At 47.4% G+C, this 25,138-nt stretch overlaps 1 protein-coding gene across 1 annotated transcript in view; it reads left to right on the top strand.

Annotated features, from left to right (window-relative positions):
• The window catches only part of Gna12 (G protein subunit alpha 12), a 119,333-nt gene that overhangs the window by 90,788 nt on the left and 3,407 nt on the right, over nucleotides 1-25,138 (top strand). Inside the window, exon 3 of the mRNA XM_004671314.2 lies at nucleotides 22,714-22,764. Coding sequence (XP_004671371.2) covers nucleotides 22,714-22,764 — 51 coding nt within the window. The remainder of the gene's footprint in view (nucleotides 1-22,713; nucleotides 22,765-25,138) is intronic.

Genomic DNA, 25,138 nt, shown 5'->3' with positions numbered 1-25,138 from the left:
CATTGCTCATTCCAAGGCAGTCCATGTTGGCTCTGTCACGTTTCAGTCTACTTTGAGGTGACACATAACTAAGGTTGTAAAATCAAAAACATTGTTCCATGAGACACTGGAGAGGTCAAGGCAGGAAGATCAGAGTTTTTTTTTTTTAATTTGAGAGAGAAGAGGTAGAGAAAAAGAATGCCAGGGCCTCCAACCACACCGTTTCCAGATAAACACTGGGCATCTGGCTTACATGGGTCCTGAGGAATCAAACCTGGGTCCTTCAGCTTTGCAGGCAAGCACCTTAACTGCTAAGCCAGTTCTCCAGCCCAAGGATCACAAACTTGAGACCAGCCTGATCTCCATAACGTAGCAAGATGCTACCTTAAAAATAAAATGAGGGGTGGGGAGATGGCTTAGTGGTTAAAGGCACTTGCTTGCAAAGTCTGCAGCCCATGTTGAATTCCTCAGTACCCATAGAAAGCCAGATGAACAAAGTGGCACATGTGTTTGGAGTTTGTTTGCAGCAGCAAAAAGCCCTGGCATGCCCATTCTCTAAATAATAGGTAAATAAGCATTTATTTTTAGATAAACATCTATTTTTTTTCAAGGTAGGGTCTCACTCTAGCCCAGGCTGACCTGGAATTTACTATGTAGTCTCAGAGTGGCTTTGAACTGATGGCGATCCCCCTACCTGTGCCTCCCAAGTATTGGGATTAAAGGCATGAGCCACCACACCTGGCAAACATATTTTTTTAAAAACTATATATTTAACAGCAGAAGAGGAACTAGCCTACGGGAGTAGAACCTAGCCATGAAAGAAGGTGGTTGCCCCAGGTACTTATAGAGGAAGTTAGAGCTAGCTGTCTCTAGAAAGCTGTTGCAGTTACTTTTGTTGTCAGGACAGACATCTGACCAGAAGCAGTATGGGAGGAAAGGGTTTCAGGCTTACAAAATGGGGGGGGGGGGGGGGGGGGCGGGGAGCTAGTCACATAGATCCATAGCAGAGAACCACCACCAGGAGCCAGAGCTCAGTTGGGTTCTCTAGACACCTAGTAGGGCTGGACTACAAGATACAGCCCCCAGTGACATACCACTTCCCTATCAGGGCTCTAACAGCTGGAGATTCAAGTTGCATACTCAGTGTTAATCAAAAATCCCAAGGGACAGTGTCTGGGGAGATGGCTTAGCAGTTAAGGAACTGGCCTGCGAAGCGTAAGGACCCAGGTTCAACTCTCCAGAATCCACATAAGTCATGTGTACAAAATGACACATGCACCTGGAGTTAGTTTGTACTGGCTGAGGCCCTGGCACGCCAGTTCATATTCATTCTTTCTCTCCCTGTGAAACTTAAAAAAAAAAAAAAAAAAAAAAAATCCTGTGGGAGCATACATTCACATTCAAACCACCACAAAAGTTAAGTGGAGCACAGTTTGCATGTTATAGCTCCCGCACTTCCCTTGGGTTTTAATAATTTGATTTACTGATTCTATTCACTGTTCATTTGTTCTGGCAAGAAATCATAGCCTGATGCCTGCCATATTCCTTTTGTCTATGCTTCTGTGATCCCAAAACACTGACCAAATTCATGATTCGGTAGTATTTTAAAAGGTAGCACAGGTACTTTTGGCAATTCTCATTTGTAAGGATCCTGCACCCATTGGCTCAAGTGCTCAATGGAAGCTGCATATCACATTGAATGACCATTCAGACCTGCCGTCATTGCCCTTTAACAAGCTGAGCTGCATTGGAATTGAATGTGTGCACTTGGCAGGATCTAGACATTGCCTAGCCAACAATCTGCATTTAAAATAAGTTCATGTTTGTAAGTGAAACGGGACCCTGCTAAGTAATTTTGCCAAGAAAGCAGGATTACACTGGGACTTGCCAGGGTGACTGGGCATGTGGTTATCCTAATTGTAATGTATCATGGCTGTAAACTTCTGGGAAGTCTCACATTTAAAACTTAGTTATTTGTTACTATCTGTGCAATTTGATGGTGTTGGGAACAGTTTCATTTTCAACATACTATACTAATCTGTAATTTTTTTTCCCATGTTTTTTCAATACATGAATCTAGGGCCTTGCACTTGCTAGGCACAAGCACCCTATCATTAAGCTACATCCCTAGCCACTCAGTTGAACCTTACATGTCACCAATATCCATTTTAGTGTGTTTTTTGATTTTTTTTAACTACATAAAACTAGAATAAATATGAAAAGGTATTTAATCATCAACCTCCAAAATAGAAAAGAAAAAAGCTAGACTTTGTTGAAATGTTTTACTCATTTAATGGCGGTAGGAGAGGTGATTATATTAAGAACAGTGTTATAGTTACCTTCACATTGCTGGGATAAAACACCTGGCCAAAGCAGCTGATGGAGGGAAAGGTCTTACTTTGGCTTACAGGTTCAAGGGGAAACTTCATGATGGCATGAGCAGAGAAAGCATGGCATCACTTATGTCACAGCAGGTGGAAAAACAGCAAGAGAGTGAGTCAGTCTGGCAAGAGGGAGGGAACTGGCTTCAATATCCCATAGCTCTCCCCACAAAACACACCTCCCATAAGGCTCCTCTTCCCAAATTGCCACCAGCTGGGGACCAAGCATTCAAAACACAAGTTTATGGTGGTCATGTGACTTAACTACCACAACTAGCCAGTGTAGTGTGAGAACATAGATACCTTAGAACCTAGTGCACTGGGATTTAAATCTGTTCAGTGTTGAGCTCGTCTGTGTCCATGTTCTGGCCTGGCAGTTCTACTTAAGGTAGATGTCGAGGCGCCTGTCCCAGAAGTGTGCTGCAGGCAGTTACTGTAGCAGTGGAGGCACACACAGATCCTATGTGCATGCTACTGTCCATAGAGTAGCATATTTGCTTATGATTTTTTTGAGTTGGGATTTCAGTTTCGTGTCCAGACTGGTGTCAAAACTGTGGGCTCAAGCAGTCCTCCCCCCTCAGCCTTCAGAGTAACTAGAACACACCTGGCCAGACCCCCAACTGGTCGCTTTTGTAACTTGTAGCTCTGTATCACATGCCTTCTCTAAAATATGAAATAATATTCCTCCTTCCTTCCTTCCTCTTCCTTACTCCTCTGTTTGAGATAGAATCACATGTAGTTGATGCTGGCCTTGATCTTCTAATCTCTAGCTTCTGTCTCTAGCTGAGATTACAGGTACCACACCCTTCAAAATCTGAAATTTTCTGAATTTGAAAACATATCTGGTGCCACGGGCTTCAGAGTAAGGGATTGTAATCCAAATGAAGAGGTGAGGTAGAAACTGGTAGATGGCAGCAGAGGGGGTTGGGATGTGACATCAAATACACAAGCAGCAAAAGAAGAGACACACACAGGGCTACAGGACACCTGAAAATCTGTGCATCACGGAACACAGGCAACTGTGAACACAGCATAACCTTGGAGTGGGAGAAACTCAAGAATGCTAAAAAGTCTCCTATAACTCAACAAAAAATTAAATAATGTATTTTAAAAATGAACAAAGAACTTGTAAGTTGATGTGCCATGGCCAACATGACTGTGAGAAGGTGCTCATCACTGATCATCAGAGATGCAGGTCACAACAACAGTGAGCTTGTACAGCCATCAGAAGGAAGACAACTAGCCAGGTGTGGTGGCACACGCCTTTAATCTCAGCACACCAGAGGCAAAGGTCAAAGGAGTTCTGTGAGTTCAAGTACACTCTGAGACTACATAGTGAATTCCAGGTCAGTCTGGGGTAGGGTAAGACCCTACCTAAAAAAAAAAAAAGGACCCAGCAGTCCCACTTCTGGGTAAATACCCCAAAGAACCAAAAAAGTTTCAGATACATGCACATCCATAACATAGTCAACAAAACAGGGATCACTGTCAGCAGATGAGGGAATACACAAAATGAGGTCTGTCGTACAACAGAGATTCTTCAGTCTATGCTGGCATGTGCCTGTGCTGCCAGCATTCAGGAGGCTGAGACAGGAGAATCACAGCTCAGGGCCAACCTAGACTATGTAGAGAGAGACACAAAAGAATAAGGAAGTGCTTTGTTTATAACCTGGGTGAAATTTGAAGACCTGATGCTAATGGATTAGGCCTGTGACAAAAGGACAAGTACTCAGGTGAGCTATCTGCAGTCAGCTTCATAGAGACCGCAGAAAGGCTTCACCATGGGGGGAGGGGGACAGGGAAGGGCTAGTTCAGTGAGTACAGCCTCTCATGTGTGTGAACCCAACCTAACTACTGAACCAAGCGTATACTAAAGTAGTCAGGTGGTAGCTTTTGTGGGTATGTGAGATCAAGGAACAGAACATTCAAGATGCACTATTGCTTTGAGATCCATGAGCATGCATGGTGTTGCTGATCTTCATGTTTAAGTTAATGTTAAGTCAGAAGTGGGGTGTCAGGTTCACAGAGCACACCATACTCTCCACTTGCACATTCAGACAGATCTTGAACTGATTTGTGCCATGAGCCTGCAAAACTTGATGGGTTGTTTTTCTCCTAAATTGTAACACAAATAGAGATCACAGTCAAAGGCTGAGGTTTTTACTTCCTTCATGACACAGAGCAGATTTCTGCTTTCCACCACACGAGGTACAGTCTTCCTTCTCAACGTTATGCATTCAGCCTGGACAGAGAGAGCAGTTAAAGTAATGAATGCTTCCCTGGGCCTCTAAGGATTTCATTCACTAAGAGGATTGGGCCAGAGCAAGTCCAGCAACCATTAATCTCTGCATTCCCTACAGGACCCACTGGCACATGCTGGTAAGGGAGGGGAAGCTCCGGGGCTGCTCTGTACCAGCTGAGGCTGAATCCACTAGGGTTTGCTCAGGATCAAAGAAAGCACCAAGCACCCTGGAGGAGCCAGCTGGGGTCGGCCCCTCCCCGCTGAGATCAAGTTAGCTGATGGACCCTCCATGCTTACCCTTAGCACAGAAGCAAGGCAAACCCTGCTGCCTCCACTCCCCCCCCACCCCCCCCACCCCCCCCCCCCCCCGCCAGAGAACAGGCTGCATTGTGAAGTCAAGGCTGAGTCCCAGCACAGGGATTGTGAAAACTGCTTGAGGTGGTAAGCCCATAGCCTGAAGAGTCTCAGCTGTGCTGTGGTCAGAACAGTCCCAGCAACCTTCTAGAAAATGCAGGCCAGCCTCCCTCAGAGAGCCTTGTGCTCCTTATTTTGCCACATACCTTCTAGGAGAGCTGGACCCGATGGCCCCAGACAAGCTCCGTTCCACTTGTGAGTGCTGGAGACCTACTGCAGAGGAGGGAAGGAACTCTATGGACCAGGCTCCTAGAGGGGCTGGATCTACCTGCCCTTCTTTCTGGTAAAAGGATTTCAGGGGTGAACTAGGAGGCATTTAACTGACCAGTTGGGAAACACTCTTGCAGTGCTCCCCATTCATTTTTATGCTCACATTCACCAATATACAATGTCTCCAATTGTCACTTCATAAATTTTTGATTTTTCTGTTTTGAGATAAGTTCACACTTACAGAAAAGTTTCAAGAGAACTCCAGTCTGCCTGCCCCATACTTCCCTCCCTTGCAATATTTTTTCTCAGTTGTATCTTTTGACCCTGGCTTCCTCCCACTTCAGAACTATAAGAGTTGAACATCCTGATAAACTTCCAACCAGGAACCAGAATTTTAATGAACAATCCCCTCTATTTCACAACCCTAAAGAGAGGTGTTCTCCCTCCACTCCGGCCCCCTTACATGAAAGATTCTGACAGGAAATAAATTTGAGCAGGCCCCGGACAGCCTGGCCTATGCTGGCACCCGTCCAGTGCAGGACAGACTTCGTTTCCAGCAAACACTGCTGAAGGAAGTAGCCAGGATCCACTTTGGGAATCCCTCGTCCCCTTCTCCCCCAACCCCCCAAGCTACAGACTGCGGGTGGTGAGGGCTCATCAGCCAGCACAGTGGGAGGGGCCGGCCCTACCCTCTGCTCCATGTACCTTTGAAGGGAACTTGCTAGAGCCTGTAGTTCCATCTAGGGATCTTACCCAGTTTTCTTTTAATTGATATGCTGGGTCTGTTTAACTTCCTGCTGCTATTTTGTTAAATAGCTGTGGTTTAATAAAGATGAAAACAGCCCTTAACAGACCTTATAATTGGAGCTTTCCTGCCCTGCGAGCTTTGAGCCTCTGAAATAGATCTTAGCCCTGAACTAGCCCGACCTACTCAGGAATTATTAAACGGAGATGATTAATCCTCAGTGTGTGCAAGGCAGGAGCAGTCTTGAGTAAATAAGCTGCTTTTATGGAAACTTTTTTTAAAGTGTACAATCCGAGGACTTTCAGTAAATTTCCCAAGTTGTGCAAACATCACCAGAAACCCATTTTTAAAACATTTCCCTCACCCTAGTGAGGTCCATCCTGTCGGTCCACACTGACCCTGCTTTCTTCTCCAGACAGCAAGCCCCTGGGCTACTGTCTGCAGCCCTCCTGGGTACTTCCTGCAAGCACAACCCTTGCACCTGGCTTCTGTGACTTCGCATAATGTGTTTGAGGTTCTCTTGTAGTGTTAGTGTACCATTCATCTTTTCTCAGACTTTCCTCCACTTTTGTTGCTGAATAGTATTTTATTGTGTAGATGAACTCTGTGTGTTGCTAGGAATTGAATTTAGAGCCTTGTACATACTAAGAGTAAGCATTCTGCCACTGAGCTGTACTCACAACCCAGATTGAACCAGATTTCAGCTACTAAAAATATTGCTGCTGTAGGGGCTCATGATATGGCTCAGTAAAGTACTCGCTTTGCAAACATGGGGACCAGAATTTGATTCCCAGTACCCAACTAAAAACCAGTCACAGGGCTGGAGAGATGGCTTAGCAGTTAAGGTATTTGCCTGCAAAGCCAAAGGACCCAGGTTCGATTTCCCAGGACCCACATAAGCCAGATGCACAAGGTGGCGCATGTGTCTGGAGTTTGTTTACAATGGCTGGAGGCCCTGGCGCCCCCATTCTCTGTGGTCTGTCTGTCTGTCTCTCTCTCTCCCTCCCTCCCTCCTTCCCTTCCTCCCTCTTTCCCTCTCTCAAATTAATTAAATTTTTTTTAATATTTTTTATATTATTTTTTGTTCATTATTTATTTATTTATTTGAGAGCGGCAGACACAGAGAGAAAGACAGAGGGAGAGAGAGAGAATGGGCGCGCCAGGGCTTCCAGCCACTGCAGACGAACTCCAGACACGTGCGCCCCCTTGTGCATCTGGCTAACGTGGGACCTGGGGAACCGAGCCTTGAACCAGGGTCCTTAGGCTTCACAGGCAAGCGCTTAACCGCTAAGCCATCTCTCCAGCCCTCAAATTAATTAAATTTTAAAAAGAAGACAATCACAGTAACACACACTAGCACTGGGGAGGCAGAGAGGGGAGGCTGGGACTTGCTGGCCAGTCTAACTGGTAAGCTCCAGGCCAGTGAGACACCCTGTCTGAAAAGGGTATTCTCTGGTCTCCACATGCTTGTGTACATGCATACACAACCCAAAAATAATAAAACAAGGCTGGATGTGGTAGCACGCACCTTTAATCCTAGTACTTGGGAGGCTGAGGTAAGAGGATTGCCATGAGTTCAAGGCCAGCCTGGGCCACAGAGAGTTCCAGATCAGCCTAGGCTACAATGAGACCTTACTTCAAAAAATGGAAAACAATAAATAAGTAGAAATAATAATGCTTCTATGAACATTTCTATGCCACTTTTTTTGCATGCCAGGGATTGAGCCCTTCACATATGCATGCATGGTAAGCAAGCACTCTACCACTGATCTACATCCCTAGTCTCTTAAATTTTTTTGTAGGGGGAGGGTGTCACTGGAGAGGTGGCTTATTGGTTAAGGTGTTTGCCTGCAAAGCAAAGGATCCAGGTTCAACTCCCCAGGACCCACATAAGCCAGATACACAAGCTGGCACATGCACATCATTTGCAGTGGCTGGATGCCCTGACATGCCCATTCTCTCTCCTTCTCCCACACTCTTTCAGCCTCTTTCTCTCTCAAATAAATAAAAATATTAAATTATTTTTCCAAGTCAGAGTCTCTCTCTAGCCCAGGCTGACCAGGAACTCACTCTGTAGTCCCACGCTGGCTTCAAACTCATGGTGATCCTCCTACCTAGCACAGCTTCCCAGTTCTTAATTTATTTTGAGAAAGGTTCTTCCTTACCCAGGCTGGCCAACCATCTACAGAGGCTTTGGACTTTTGACCCTTTGCCTTAGTTTCAGGTAGTTGGGATGACAACTGTGTGCTTCCAGGCCCATATTGTTTGCAGATTGTTTAAATGAATGATAAACATTAATGTCAGCAAGCCCCAGTAATCCTGCCACCTTCCCCCACCAACAACTGGGATTACATGTATGTGCATGTGGGATGGGATGTGGGTCCTGGCAGGTACTTGACCTGGTGCACCATCTCCCCGGCCCCTCTTTTTTTGTGTGTGTGTAACCTATACTTTGGCTTCTCAAGGAATGTTGTCTTCTAATAAGGAACTTTCTTAACTTTAGGGTAAAACATGACAGGATAGGGTGTTTTCCCTGACCAGCTAATAGCGAGCATGAAGAAACCAAAGCTTTGTGAAATGTAACTCACTTCTGTTTTCCAAGTTGAAAATTTTTCCAGAAATGTCAAGCAGAATTCTCCAAGATGGTGAAAAACATGTTGCTCTGAGAGGATATTTATTGACACCTTTCAAATGTCCCCTTTATCCAAAAAGTTGCTGCTGCTCAGGCTGTGGGTAGCTGACGTGTTGCCTGGCGTGGTTCCTAAACAACCCCTAGTGCTGCTCTAAGGAGATGGCCCAGAGGTGGCCTGACTTGTGTCTGGGTATTCAGACTGCCCCATGAAGGGCTTGCTCCTGGGTGGCACTGCACTAAGAGGCCCAAGGTCCAAGCCCTTGCATGCCTGGCAATGTTGGTTTGGTTTGAAACAATCTCGCTATGTAGCCCAGACTGGCTCCATACTCACTGTGTAGCTCAGGCTATCCTCCAACTCACTGTCCTCTGGCCTTAGCCTCCCAAGGGCTGGGATTACATGTGTGTGCCACCATTCCTGGCTTGGCACCAGTTCTTGGAACAGAGCTGACTGGCTGTGTATTTCCATGGTGTCATCCAGCCTTTGATTTCTGCTGGTCTGACATGGCCTCTATAGGGCATTAGCCAGGGTGTGCTGTGTCAAAGTTGTCTCTGGTGACAGATGACCACAATGGTGGCTTTGCTTCAACTGATTTGCTGGGTATGGTCTTCTTCCCTGAGGCCAAAGTTTGCTAAAATGATTGATTGGAGAAGTTAGTGAGAAGATGAGTGTGGTGGCACAAACCTACAGTCTCAGTACTCAAGTGACTGAGGCAGGAGGATCACTGAAAGTTCAAGGCAAGCCTGGGCTACATGGTGAGACTGAATCTCAAAAATATCAGCCTTTAGAGCTGGGGAAGTGGTGGTGTAATAGTTAAGGTGCTTGCCTGTGAAGCCTAAGGACCCTGGTTCGATTCCCCAGGACCCACATAAGCCAGGTGCACGGGGGGGGGCATGTGTCTGGAGTACATTTGCAGGGACTGGAGACCCTAGTGTGTCTATTCTGTCTGTCTCTTCCTTTCTACCTCTCAATTTTTTTTTAATTAAATTAAAAAAAAATAACAGCTGGGCGTGGTGGTGCACGTCTTTAATCCCAGCACTCAGGAGGCAGAGGTTGGTGGATCACTGTGAGTTCAAGGCCACCCTGAGACGACACAGTGAATTACAGGACAGCCTGAACTAGAGTGAGACCCTACCTCAAAAAAACAAAAAACCTTTAATCCCAGCCCTTGGAAGGCAAAGGTAGGAGGATCACTAAGAGTTCGAGGCCACCCTGAGACTACATAGTGAATTCCAGGCCAGCCTGAGCTAGCATAAGACCCTACCTCAGAAAACATATATATATATGTATGTATATATGTATATTCAGATCTTTTTATTGAGAAGTGTGAATGTCTTCACTTCACCTTTGTCTAGGCTTCTCTTTATGGTGAAGAAGCGGGGAACTGGGAATTGAACCTCGGGCCTCATGCATGCTAGACAAGCCCTCTACCACTGAATTACGCTCCTTACTCTCTCTTCTTGAAACCAAGCATCACTGTATAGCCCAAGCTGGCCTCAAATTTGTGATCCTCCTGCCTCAGTCCCCTAGCAGCTGAGATTGCAGGCCTGAGCCATTGAGCCCGGCTTGACACAGTTCTCTTCTGCCTTACACCAGCTATTCATGTCAAAACTCTGCTTGGTACACGTGGATCAATGTTTGTGTGCACAGCCTTAGGCTCAGAAAATGGCCGTGAGTGGGTGGAGGGAGTTTAGGGCAGTTCTTCCAATCAAGGCCTTGACTCCCCGTGGGCCAAGCAAAGGAATCCTCCCTTGGAGGGCCACCTGTGTAGGGCTTAGCACTCTGCCAGGTGAAGCCAGCCTGCTGGCAAGTACACATTGCCACTCGTGGGAGAGAAGGTCATCTGTGTCTGCATCTCATGGCACACATGGGAACATAAATCTATTCATGAATTTCCTTTTCTATTTACACTACTGTGTGTGTGGAGTGTTGGGGGCAAGATTCATGAAATCCTGCTAACAGTTTAGTATTGAGAAGGAGAAAAGAAGGAGCTCTCTCACTCACTGTCTCTCTCTTTCCCTCTTTCTCTCTTTCTCTCTCTCTCTCATCCTCCCACCCCGTCCAAGCTCAGAGTGCTGGGGCAGGGAGGCTGGGGAGTGAGTTCTCCACAGCCTGGCAGCCATAACATCAGCCCAGGAGGTCCAAGCAGTCCCACAGGAGAGTCAGCCTTCCTGCCCTCAGCCTGGCCTCCCAGATGGCCACACAATGGCTATGTGGCACAGCTTGCCCGGTAGCGTGCTGCTGTGGATGACTCAGCATCTGGCAGACAGACTGAAGCCCCTTTGAGCCCTTGTCTTTCCCTTTTGTTCAGCCTGGAATAAAGGGACACAGCCCAGCCCGTTGTCACAGGAAGGTACTGTGACCCCTTCCCTTTGGCTCACACCCACCACTGAGTGGGCATGGCTTACACACACACACGTGGCCCTTCCTGCCTGGCTCTAAGGCAGTCAGGTCTTCTTAGTAGTGGGCCTGATGTTCTTGTTGCACTTACCCTATGGACAGAAAGCATGGCTACCAGCTTTTGTGGTCCCCAGTTCTGTTGCTCAGGCTGGGGAGCTAGCAAGGCAAGGAATTTGGATGTTGGGATTCACTAGTGTCTTAACTATGGCAAAGTTAACTTCTAAGCTTTGGTTTCTTCAACTGGAAGATAGAGTTCATTGTACCACATTTGTATTAAACAAGATAAACTGTGGGCTGGAGAGATGGCTTAGTGGTTAAGGCATTTGCCTGTGAAGCCAAAGGACCCAAGTTTAGTTTGATTCCCCAGGACCCATGTAAACCAGATAGATGCACAGATGCACAAGGTGGCACATGCATCAGTCTTTTGTTTGCAGCGGCTGGAGGCCTGACATGCCCATTCTCTCTCCTTCCCTCCCTCTCTCCCTCCAGTGAATAAATAAAAATATATATAAAACATAAAAAAGATAAATTGTGTCAGTTCACAATCACCCCAGACCCTGGCGCCTAGGAGCCTTTTTTTTTTTTCTTTTTTGAGGGTGTGTGTGTGTGTGTTACTAAGGCATGAAACCCATGGCCTTGCTCATAGAGAATAAGTATTCTACCAGTAAGCCATATTTCAAGCCCATGGCATTTGTTACAGGATCTCTGTAGCTCTTCAAGCTAGATTTGAACATTTGATCCTCCTGCCTCAACACCCTAATGCAGACATTATAGGCATGCAGCACTGTGCTTGGCTGAGGGACCATTATTAGAGGTTAGCATCCATCTGTGTGGTTGATGTGCTGAGACCTGGCGATATGCCTCACCTCATCTGCTCTTTTGTGATTCAGTAGCTGCTGGGCTGTTACCAGTATGGTCTAGCTCAAAGCCCTCAGAACGCCCTTCCAGAAAGGAAACCTGTGTCTACCACCTCAGCCTTGGAGCCAAGAGCATTACAGATTTGAGCACATGTTTTGGGCATGACATGTTCCCACATACCTCTCTACTGTGTGTGTGTGTGTGTGTGTGTATGGCTAGAGGTGGACCCCAGGGCCTTGTGCATGCTAGACAAGTGTTCTGCCTCTGAGCCACAACTCTAGCATTTTTGAAGGCCTGAAGGCAGAAATGGGGTATGAGGAGGTATGAACAAAGCTGCAGCTGCTCCCTGTGTCAGGCTGTGCATGGTTAAGCGGGTGGTAGATGGAGTTCTTTGGCCTGGAGGAGAAATGTGGACCTGCTGGGGCAAGTGCGAGGTACAGGGTGCTCACAGCGATAGCAACATGAGTGGGGATTTTAGGTGCTGGCTCCCATAGTGCAGTGGGTGTCGGGGGTGAGGGTTTTTGAGTCAGGATCTCACTATGTTGCTAGGTGCATCTTGAACTCAGGCTCTTGTGACCCTCCTCCCTCAACCTCCTGAGTAGCTGTTGCCTTCTTATAACAGTAGTGCTGGTGGTCTTCCCCTCTCCCAGTAGCCCATCCAAGCCTCTGTTCGTTGCAAGATCATTATTTTCTATTGTTTATTTGCAAGCAAAGAGGGTGGGGTCCGGGACTCTGGTCACTGCAAATGAACTCCAGATGCATTTGCCACTTTGTGCATCTAGCTTTATGTGAGTACTGGAGAATCAAACTGGGGACGCCAAGCTTTGCAAGCAAGCACTTTTAATCGCTGAGTCATCTCTCCAGCCTCAGGAATTCGCTTTGTGTGTTTGTGTATGCATGTTTGTGTGTATGAGGGTGTTTGCACCTTGTGTGTATGTGAGTAGAAGCCAGAGAATGATCTCAGATGTGGTTCCTCAGGAGCACGATCCATATTTTTTTCACTATCCATATTTTTTTGATAAGTCTCTTGATTGCCTTGGAACTCACCAAAATAAGGTAGACTGGCTGGCAGTGAACCCCAGGAATCTTAAAAATTCATACCTCCACACCGGCTTTTTACTTTTTCTACATTGTGACTGGGGATTGAATTCAGGGTCCTCTTGATGTGAGACAAGCGTTTTACCTGCTGTTTTCCTCATGACAGGATTTAAGCAAACAAAAACCTCAGGCTGGTGAAATGGCTTAGTGGTTAAGGCATTTCCCTGCAAAGCCTAAGGACCCCAGTTCAATTCCCTAGGACCCACATAAGCCTTATACACAAGGGGTGCATGTGTCTGGACGTTTGCAGTGGCTAAAGGCCCTGGTACACCCATTCTCTCTTTCTTTGTATCTGCCTCTCTCTCGCATAAATATTTTTTTAAAAACTCAAATGCAGAGTCAAAGAATTTGACAGGTAGGAAAACATTTATGGTTGTTGCACACCTATAATCCCCTCAGTCAGGAGGCTGAGGCAGGAAGAGTGCTATGAGTTGGAGGCCAACCTGGATTACATTTGGGGGTGCACACCTTTAATCCCAGCACTCGGGAGGCAGAGGTAGGAGAATCGTCGTGAGTTCAAGGTCACCCAAAGAATACAGAATGAATTCCAGGTCAGCTTGGGCTAGAGTGAGACCCTACCTCGAAAAGCCAAAAAAAAAAACAAGGCCTAGGAATGTAGCTGAGTTGGTAAAATGCTTGTCTAGCTTCTATAAAGCCATGGGTTCCATCCCAGTGTTCAGCATAAACTGAACATGGTGGCACATGCCTGTAAACACAGCACTCAGGGTAGGTGGACATAGAGGGATCAGAAGTTCAGGGTCATCCTGAACTATATCAGAGCCTATCTGGGGGTGAGGTGGGGCTGGAGAAATGGCTTAGCAGTTAAGGCACTTGCTTACAAAGCTTGATAGCCTAGATTCAGCTCCCTAGTACCCATGTAAGGCCAGATGCACAAAGCGGTACATGGATCTGGAGTTTGTTTCCAATGGCGCGAGGTCCTGACACACCCATATTTGTATTCTTCCCCACCCTCCTCCCTCCCTCCCTCTCTGCTGGCAAATGGATAAATAAAAATATTTTTAAAAAATGGTAAACAGGACCTGGGGAGGTAGTTTAATGGGTAAAGGGCTTGCCACACAAACCTGAGTACCTGAGTTCAGATAACCCAGATCTCACATCTTTTTTTAAAAAGCCAGAAGCCATTACAGGTTTCTGTGATCCTAGTGAGCTGATGGTAAGATGAGTGGCAGGACAGAGCTTTCTGAAACTCCTGGACTAGCTTTCCTGGGGAACACATCAGTGAAAGCAGGAACTAAGGACTGTGCCTCAGACAAGGTAGAAAGTGAGGACTGACCCCTGAAAGTTGTCCTACGACCTGCAACACATGCCTGCACACAGCAAACAAAACTAAACTAAAAGAGGAAGAGGAGGAGGGGCAGTAGCTGCAAGTTCAGTGTATCAGGCTGGGAGACTGGTTTGGAGGCGTGCCCACTGAAATGGGGATTGTTTCTGCCAGAGAAGTTAGCTAGATGAGGCAGCAGTGTCTATAGGACCATGCCTCGGCTCCAAAGGGAAGGCTAGAGGATGAGCCTCCCAACTTTCCCTTTCCAGCTGACCTCAGTAACACCAGTGAAAACAACCGTTGGCCAGGTTTTGCTCTCCCTTTGTCATATCTCATATCCTGTCCTCACTCAGCTGTCCCAGAATCCCAGGATCATGTGGCTTCTGTGAAGTAAAAACTTCCATTTGAGTGCCAGCCCATCAGCCTGGGAGCAGCCTTGGGCCTCCAGCAGTGTTGTTGCTGCCTGACCTGGAAACCAGCTCAGAGAGGCGCCCTTAGCTGCAAAGCTGGGGTTGGATGGAGACTCAACAGTGGTGACCCGAGAGGACAGGGCAGGGCAGCATCCTGCTCTGAAGGGAGGCACACTGCTGGTCCATGGCTGAAGAGGCTAGGGCCTGTTGCACCTATGGGTAGAACTGTACCATGTCTTTGAAGGAAGAGGCTAAACTTAACTCCAGGTGTGAGCTGCCTGTGGAAGGGAGAACAGACTTGGAAGACCTAAGAGGACAGTGGCAGCTGGTTGTGTATAGGGAGTGCATGTGTATATGCATGTGGGTATATGTGTGCAAGTGTGCATGCACATGGATGTGCATGGGTGTGGATGTGCCTTCCCAGGCTCTCCCCTGAGGCCACTGATCTGACATTGAACCGTTATTCCTCAGGTCTTTGGAATAAAGAAAAAGGTATATGGAGAAGGGGTTCTGGCTGGAGGCTGGGGGAGTTAAGCTGTCTGGGACTATCATAGGGTTGTGATTAGCCATGTGGGTTTACCCTTAAATCAGTGTAGAGCTGACTCAGATCCTGATCAAGTGGTTTGCACTCCTTCAGACCCAGGAAGACACACATGTGGATACCAGAAAGGCAGTGCTTCTTAAAGTAGGCAGGAGGATCACCAGATCTGGGCCACATAGTGAGACCCTGTCTCAAACAGCCTGATCATATACAGAAATAAATTAAAAGGAATGACATAGTCAAATTGAACTTGTTCTATGAATACAAGTTGACCTGTATTAAGAAAGTTAATATAGGACTGGAGAGAGGGCTTAGCAGTTAAGGCACTTACCTGAAAAGCCTAAGGACCCATGTTCAATCTCTCCAGATCCCATGTAAGCCAGATGCAAAGGTGGTGCAAGCTCAAGGTCACATATGAGCACTAGGTGGCACAAGCGTCTGGAGTTTGATTACATTAGATAAGGCCCTGACCCATCAATTCTCTTTCGATCACTCTCTCACTTTCTCTTTTAAAAGTTAATATAACTTACCACACTGTAAAAATGAAAGCTCAGCCAGGCATGGTGGTGCACACCTTTAATCCTAGCACTAAAGAGGCAGAGGTAGAAGGATCACTGAGAGTTCAAGGCCACCTTGAGACTACATAGTGAATTCCAGGTCAACCTGGGTTCATATCTGTAATCCCAGCACTCAGGAGGCTAAGGTGAGAGGATCCAGGCCATTCTGGGCTACATAGCAAGACCCTGTTTCAGTGGGCAAGGGAAAGAAAGGAAATGACCTCTCTCTTCCTTAGAAATCCTAAACCAGTGGGGCGTGGTGGTACACGCCTTTAATCCTAGCACTTGGGAGGCAGAGGTAGGATCACCGTGAATTCGGGGCCACCCTGAGACTACATGGAGAATTCCAGGTCAGCCTAAGCTAAAGTGAGACCCTACCTTGAAAAACAAAAAAATCCTAAACCATTTCTAATTTACTATCTCCATAGTCATCTTGCTTCTCCAACCCTTCCTCCCACCCACCCCCCAATGCAGACATGAGCACAGAGGCTCACACTTCCAGGTGTGCAAAAACAGGAACGTTAGAATGTTTCCCCAGCCTTGACATACCAGGTTGTTTTCTGTCTTGAGAAAGTGTGTCACTTCTGGCTGAAGTGAGGGCTTAGCAGTTAAGGTGCATGCCTGCAAAGCCTAAGTCCCCAAGTTAAATTCTCCACTACCCACATAAAGCCAGATGCACAAGGTAGCACATGCTAGTGGCTAGAGGCCCTGGTGTGCCTATTCTCTCTCTCTCCCTCTTTGTTTCTCTCCCTCTCTCATAAATAAAATACTTAAATGGAAAGTACGTCACTTCCGTGAGTTTATAGTCATAGGACAAAGCCACTTTTGCTTCTGGCCTGACAGTGTACTTGGCAAAAAGGGAGGCAGTGAGCCAAATCATGGGGTCTTAAGGGGAGGCAGACTTTGTGCAGGAAAACTCACACAACTTCTGAAAAGCTGCTGGGAGGGTGTCCCTGGACAGTTCTGAAAATTGGTTGTCACTGATCTTCAATTGTTTACCCATCCCCCACTTCTCTTTGCCTCTCAGGCTTTTGAAAAATTTGTGAAATAGGGCTGGAGAGAAGGCTCAGCTGTTAAAGCCTTGCAAAACCTGACACCTGGGTTGATGCCCTGTACCCACGTAAGGCCAGAAGCACAAAGTGGTTGCATGAGCCTAGAGGCCATGGTGTGCCCATACTTATTTTCTCTGTTTCTCAAGTCAATCAAAAAAAAAAAAAAAGAAGAAGAAGAAGAAAGAAGAAAAGCCCAGCATGGTGGTGCATGCCTTTAATCCCTGCACTCAGGAGGCAGATGTAGGAGGATCACTGTGAGTTCAAGGCCACCTTGAGACTACATAGTGAGTTCCAGGTCAGTCTGAACTAGAGTGAGACCCTACTTCCAAAAAAAAAAAAAAAATTAAGCTGGTCATGGTGACATACATGTTTAATCCCAACACTCAGGAGGATCACTGTGTGATCAAGGCCAGCCTGGGACTACAGAATGAGTTTCTGGTCAGCCTGGGTAGAACAACACCCTGCCTTAAAAATACACACGTGCGTGTGTGATGTGTTATTTTTATTTATTTGCAAGTACAGAGAGAGAATGGGCGCACTAGGCCTTCAGCCACTACAAATGAACTCCAGATACATGCGCCACTTTGTACATCTGGTTTTACCTAGGTACTGGGGAATTGAACTTGGGTTAATCAGGTCATTAGGTTTTGCAGGCAAGCACCTTAACTATTAAGCCATCTCTCCACCCCAAAAAGTATATTTCTAATTTGTGACATATATAAATGCTCTTTGTCTCCTGTATAACTACAAAAGAGGGTCTGAAAATATACTGTGGAAAAATAACAGCGCTCGGGGAGCAGTCAGAGACAGGACCCCTGGCTGGCCTGTCGCGCTGAGTCAGCTCCAGGTTCAGTGAGAGACCCGTCTCCAAGAATAAGGAGGAGGACACTTGAAGGCACCCGACACTGTACACACAGTACAGAGCAGACAGCTGGGTTACCCACTACTCAGCAGGAACCCACAAGCCCTGTACACACCGCTGCCCAGCCAGAACCACTGCACTACACTGCACTCGTGATAACTGTCCCTGGTTCTTTCCTTTTGTTTGAACTGTTCCGCCTAAATAAACAGTAAAGTCAGGACCCTTATAGTTTGAGCCAGTTCCCTATTGTGGATGATTGGAATCCATAAATAGGAAGCGACAGTTGTGAGGAGCAGTTATGTTAGTAACATAGGCACAGGGCACTTAGACCAGCATCTGGTCATAGCACTTTGTATAAATGAGAGTTTATTATTGTTTCAGACAGGATTTCTCTGTGTAGCCCAAGCTAGCCTCACCTCTTATTTATTTGAGACAGGGAGAAAGAGGCAGACAGAGATTGAGTATGGGTGTACCAGCGTCTCCTGCTCCTGTAAACAAACTCCAGATGTAAACAAACTTTGTGCATCTGGGTTTGTGAGGGTACTGAGAAATCGAACCTGGGCCATCAGGGTTTGCAGTCAAGCACCTTTAACAGCAGAGCCATCTCTTCAGCTCCCATTATGCTTTTTGGTTTTTCAAGGTGGGGTCTCGCTCTAGCCCAGGCTGACCTGAAATTCTCTATGTAGTCTCAGGCTGTGCTCAGACTCTTGGCAGTCCTCCTCCCTCTGCCTCCTGAGTGCTGAGATTTAAAGGTGTGTGCTACCACGCCTGGCTACATTTTTTTTTTTTATAATGAGCACTATTTATTTTTGCCTGTGTTTTAACTTCATGTAAATAAAGAAGAGTAAGGCTGGGCATATGGAGCCCAGCTATAATACCAGCACTCTGGGAAGTAGAGGCAGGAGGATCAGGGGTTCAAGGGCAGTCTGAGCTACATGAGACCCTGTCTCAAAAGAATATAGGAATGTTAATGGCTGGATGGGTGTGGTGGTACATGCTTATAATCTCAGCACTCAACAGACTGAATGATACAGGGAGAGAGATTACTGTGAGTTTGAGGCCTGCCTATACTTCAGTAGAGATAGACTACTTTAAAAAGAAAAAAAAAACTGAGGGCCTGGAGAGATAGATGGCTTAGTGGTTAAGGCACTTGCCTGCAAAACTTAAGACCCATGTTTGATTCCTTAGTACCCACACAAGCTAGATGCACAAGGGGGCTCAAGTATCTGGAGTTCGTTCTCAATGACTATAGGCCCTGGAGTGCCCATCCTTTCTTTCTCTATCTGCCCCTCCCCTGGTCAAATAAATAAAATATTTTTTTCTAGCACTTGGGAGGCAGAGATAGGAGGAATGCTCTGAGTTCAAGGCCAGCTTGAGACTAAAGAGTAAATTCCAGGTCAGCCTGAACTACAGTGAGACCCTACCTCAAAAAAAAATTAATTAATTAAAAATAAAATATTTTTTAAATTTTTTGTTTATTTATTTATTTGAGAGCAACAGACAGAGAGAGAGGCAGATAGAGAGCAAGAATGGGCATGCCAGGGCTTCCAGCCACTGCAAACGAACTCCAGATGCAGATGCATGCACCACCTTGTGCATCTGGTTTACATGGGTCCTGGGGGATTGAGCCTCAAACCGGGGTCCTTGGGCTTCACAGGTAAGCACTTAACTGCTAAGCCATCTCTCCGGCCCAAAATAAAATAATTTTTTTAAAAAAACTGGAGAGGGGCTTAGCGGTTAAGGCATTTGCCTACAAAGCCAAAGGATTCTGTTTCAGTTCTCTAGGATCCACATAAGGCAGATGCACAAAGGGGCGCATGCATCTGGAGTTCAGTTTGCAGTGGCTGGAAGCCCTGGCTTGCCTATTCCTTCTCTCCCCCCTCCCTTTCTCTCTCTCAAATAAATAAAATATTTTTAAAAACTGGAGAAATGACTTGATCAGTAATGTACTGGCTGCACAAGCATGAGGACCTGAGTTTGGATCCCAGCACCCACATAAATGCCCCACACACATACAGTACCACATAGGTCAAAAAAACCTTAACTATGACCTGCTGATTGGACATGACATTCTGAGACTGACCATCATTCACACAGTGGTTACAACTTCGGCCGGTTTGTTCTTCGCAGCATTCTATTAGGTGGCAAGACTGAGCCTGGTGCCCCTGAACTTGGAGGCGGACAGTGGTAGGTAACTTGGCCCTGTTGCACCAGCACCTTTGAGGCAGGGGCTCTCCAAGGTGACAGCTGGAAGATCGCGCAGGAGCATGTGCCTGTAATTAATTACTGAGGTGTGCCGTGCCGCGTGGCTGCTTGTTGCCCATTGCAGCTCACCTCCTGAAGCATCAGCATTTAGTGGAAGCATGAGGCACGCAGCACAGCCCAGTAGAAACGGACGGAGCTGTTTCTGAGCAGCACACCACCTGTCTGACAAAGGACTTGTGTCAGGAACATAACCCTTCACACTCCTGAGACGTTGGCACTCATCAAAGATAGGCCGAGGAGCTGGGCATGATGGCACACGCCTTTGATCCCAGCACTCGGGAGGCAGAGGTAGGAAGATTGCCGTGAGTACGAGGCCACCCTGAGACTCCATAGTGAATTCCAGATTAGCCTGGCCTAGAGTGAGACCCTACCTCAAAGAAACCAAAAAAAAAAAAAAGGCCGAGGACAGTAAGCACTGGAAGAAATTGTGACCTTGGGACTCAGTTTGTCTCTAGAGTAGCAAAGGACTATTTTAAACTTGCTGTACAATTCATCCTGTTAAAGGGGAAGACGACTTGTTAGGGGGCCTCTGTCCATCACGAACTGACCGGCTCCGCTGGGGAAGCGGTCAGCAAGTGCCGCTGTGACGTGCGTCGGTGGGTAGGTAGGTTTGAGGCTGAGCATCCAGAAGCCAGAAGTGGAAGTAGCCTGTGTTTTCTGTAACTACTCTGGGCTTTGACTTCTTCCCACCTTGACCCTAATCTTGGAGCATGCACGCTAACTGCATCCTCGCCCCTCAGTGATTTCCAAATGAGCCACACTGTTTTCCTCACACTCCTGCACCTCGCTGCCCCAGCCCATGCTGCTGGCAGAGGTGTCCCCTGGTCAGGAACGGGTGGAGTCTGAGGGAAGAAAGGGTCACCTTGCCTCATGCAGTGCAGAGGGCCCAAGGGCTCAGGCTCTCTGGGGGTCCTAGAAGCTGAAGGAGGTGCCAGTGCTGTGAGGTATTGCATGATAGCCTGGCAGTGCCTGGTGGCTGCCTTGCACAGACAGCCCCAGGTGTAGATGTGGCCACTGGGGTGGTATGACAGCTGGTTAGAGAGGATCTGTATACCTGCACACACTGGCCTCTGACCACTTCCCCATGAAAATTGTTCCATCTTGCTAGACCAGGAACTCGTGGTGATTTAGAATTCTCAAGCGAAGAAGGGTGAAGCCCCGTGTGACGTGTCCTCCTCTGCTGGGCAGAACTGCTGTGGTGGTGGTGCAGAGGACTGGGCTGATGGGGATGCCTAGTGCCTGCCCCGTGCTGCTTCTCGAGAGACAGCCGAGTCCGAGTCCGCGTAGTCTTCGCTCACTGAGTGCTCCCCCAGCCTTTAAACCAGCAGAAGTGCCAGGAACTGTGAAGCCTGTTGCAAGTGCACAACCCCAAGGCTGAGGGCAGACCCCATGGGCCCCCCCCTGTGGGCACAAGAGTGTGGCTGTCCAGGACTTCCTTCCTGCCTCCTTCTCCAAGCCCTCCATAAAGAGATCATCTAGGTGAGGCCAGCCTGGTGCAGACTTGGATTTGAATCCTTCCTTGAAGGAGTGGAGGGAGGGAGAGAGAAAGAAGCACCTCTCTTTGGATATTCATGTGAGAGTAGCCATTGAGTGGAACAGACTCCACTGGCCTCCATCTTTCAGGCTTAGATTTCACGGAAAGCCACGCTCTGTAGGATTACACGAGAGAATTGATTTGCAGCCTCTCCTTCATGTGGGAAGCTCTGGAGGCACACTCACTGCTCTTTGTCTCCTTAGTCACTGGTAGCAGGCCTGCAGGCTTCTCTTAGATCCTGTGAATGTCGTCTCACTTCGTCACCTAGCATGTCAGGAGTGAGCCTGGAGGTGTATGGGCCTCTGGCTGTGGGGCTGGGTCAGGAGTGAGCCTGGAGGTGTGTGGGCCTCTGGCTGTAGGGCTGGGCTCAGTTTGTAATTCAATCCTGAAGACTGTCAGTGCCCCCAGAAAACCCACACCGAGAGTCCTTGTTTCCTATCAAACCTTGACCTGTGCACAATAGGCAGTGCTTCTAGAAAAATGCTGGTCCTTGTCCCTTTGCTTTCATGTCCTTAAAAGACAGGGTCGAGCAGCATTCTGAGACATGCGTGTGTGACAGAGCAGCACACTGGTATGGAATTCCACGGTCCCGCTTCCGGCCTTGGCCCTCCTTGGTGGCATGACCTGGAGTCGGCCAGCATCCGCCACCAGCACCGGAGAAAGACAAGAATCCGGAGCAGCAGCCAGCATTTGACTCTTAGCGGGAGCTACTGAAAGAGCACTGAGGGGGAGGGCTGAAGGTGTTTGATTCTTGTTGTTGCCGTGAGGTAGGGTCTTGACACATGGACAGGTATGTGCTTGGATGGCGTGGTACCATATGATAATCCTCCTGTCTCAGCCTCCTCCGTTGGGATTACAGAGATTAACCATCACACAGATTTTTTTTTTTTTTTTTTGCGACAAGGTCTCATAGGTAGCCCAGGCTGAAACTTGCTATGTAGCCAAGAATGACCTTTAACTCCTGATCTTCCTGCCTCCACCTCCAGAGTGCTAAGGTTCCAGGTGTGCACTACCACACCTGGTTTATGTGGGGCTGGGATGTAACCCAGTGTTTACTGCATGCTGGACAAGCGTTCTCTTGACTGAGTTACACTCCAACCCTCAACTAAATTGAAATAATTTAAGACACCATGGGCCCTGTCTCCTCGTACTTTGCTTTCTGCCTACACAGCAAAGCAGATCTCTCCATTCTGTCATATGTCGCTCAGGTTCCAGCATCCAGACTGAAGTATGTGTGTTTTTCTCCTTGATAGGGCGAGTCAGTGAAGTACTTCCTGGACAACCTGGACCGGATCGGCCAGCTGGTGAGTAATAGCACCCCATCCCCCCAAAACCTGACACTGGGCCACTCTGGACCATCTCGTCATGTCCATGAATGATGCTGCCATAGGCTTCTGCTCAGATCCACTCTGGTCTTAGGTGAAGGGTAAACCGTGCTATGAAGAAAACCCCGGACAGCAGCCTCTGGTGCACTCAAATACCACATGCACACACTGAGCAGAGAGGGAGGAAGGGCTTGCTCAAAGGGGGATGGGGAGATAGCTTACGTAAGCAGGAGCACCTGACTTTGATCCCCAATAAATCAGAAGTGACAGGACATTGTCATGACCCCAGTACTGAAGAAGCAGAAACAGGGGTCCCTAGGGCTCACTGGCACCCAGCCCAACTCAATTGGTGAGAGACACTGTCTTGAACCGGGGATGGAGTTCTGGAAGATAGCCCCTGAGGTTGTCCTCTGACCTCAACACACACGTACATACACACACACACACACACACACACACACACACACACACACACTTAAAACAAATGAAGACAAGCCAGGCGCGGAGGTGCACGCCTTTAATCCCAGCACTTGGGAGGCAGAGATAGGAGGACCCCTGTGAGTGCACGGCCAGCCTGAGACTGCATAGTGAATTCCAGATCATTCTGATCTAGAATGAGACCCTACCCCGAAAAGCCTCACCAAAAATAAAAAAAGGAAAAAGGGGAGTGGAGGGGATGAGGAAGGGAAGAAAGAAAGAGAGAGAGAGGCCAGGCATGGTGGCACACCAGGCCCTCATGGAAGACAGGCACACCAACCAGCTGGTAGGGTCCATGAGTACCCAGGAGGCAAAGATAGGAAGATAGCTGTGTGTTCAAAGCCAGCCTAGAACTAGAGTGAGTCCCAGGTCAGCCTGGCCTAGAGTGGGACCCTACCTCGGGAGGAAGAAAAGGAAAAAAAAAAGAAATTTATGAGAATGGCTTCACCATGTGCCCCCTAAGGGGTTAAAGTCCTGGAGTCAAAGGACAGTTCCCCTTCACTTACTCTCCTGGAAAACAAAAATTGCCACAGCCACCAGCCCTGCTGCCTAGGAGCAGGCCTGTCATCACACCCTTGTCCCAATATTTCAGAGTGCAGCCACGCATGGTGGCACAACGCCTGTAATCTCAGCCCTCGGGTGCTCAGACAGGAGGATCAAGAGTTAGAAGCTTGGGCTGGAGGGATGACTTAGCAGTTAAGGTGCTTGCCTGCAAAGCCTAAGGACCCAGGTTCAAATCCCCAGTACCCATGTAAGTCAGATGCACAAAGTGGTACATGCTTCTGGAGTTTATTTGCAGTGGCTGGAGGCCCTGGGGCATCCATTCTCTTCTCCTCCCTCCCCCTCTCATAAATAAATATTCAAAAAGAGTTAGAGGCTAGGGCTGGAGGAGTTAGAGGCTGGTCTGGACTACATAAGGTTGACCCTGTCTCAAAAAATAAAATAAGATCAGAGTGCATCTCTACTAGATAAAACTCTTAAAATCACAAGACACCACTATTGTGCTCTTGAAAGATGAGCCATGATTCCTTCTTCCTTTGTGTAGCCAACGTCCGATTAGTTCTGAGCTTTCCCTTGCCTATGAATGCTTTCTTGGTGATGCCTTTAAAAATAAAAAGTTTGGGGGCTGTAGAGACGGCTTAGTGGTTAAGGCGCTTGCCTGCAAAGCCAAAGGACCCAGGTTCCCTAGGACCCATGTAAACTAGATGCACATGCAGGTCATTTGCAGTAGCTGAAGTTTCTGGTGTGCCAGTTCATATTTTCATATTCTCCTTCTCTGTCTCTCTCGAATAAAAATAAAATTTTATCTGGGCATGGTAGTGCGCACCTTTAATCCCAGCACTCTGGAGGAATAGGTAAGAGGATCAATGTGAGTTCAAGGCCATCCTGAGACTACATAGTGAATTCCAGGTCAGCCTGGGCTAGAGAGTGAGCCTACATCAAAAAACAAAAATACAAAAATTTTAACAAAAAAAAAAAGTTTGAATGGACATTAAAATAAAGTCCACACATCACTGTTGTTCCATACCACTGAAATTTTTAGTCTATAGATTTCTCCTCATATCTTGTTTGTTTTGATCTATTGACCATTCAGCCTCTTGGGTGTCCTGGGCCTCGCTGTTCCATCTCTAGTCTCTGGGGACTTCAGCATGCAAGATCCAAAGGGCTGGAGAGTTGCCACTGTTGGGGGCTTGGGTCGTGACTATAATAGGGATGTGCTTTTATTTATTTATTTTTTTTTTCCCGAGGTAGGGTCTCATTCTAGTCCAGGCTAACCTGGAATTCACAATGTAGTCTCAGGGTGGCCTTGAACTCACAGTGATCCTCCTACCTCTGCCTCTCAAGTGCTGGGATTAGAGGCGTGTGCTACCATGCC

The sequence above is a fragment of the Jaculus jaculus genome, chromosome 2 (assembly GCF_020740685.1).
Source record: "Jaculus jaculus isolate mJacJac1 chromosome 2, mJacJac1.mat.Y.cur, whole genome shotgun sequence".
NCBI lineage: Eukaryota > Metazoa > Chordata > Mammalia > Rodentia > Dipodidae > Jaculus > Jaculus jaculus.
This window is presented reverse-complemented; position numbering and strand designations above follow the sequence as displayed.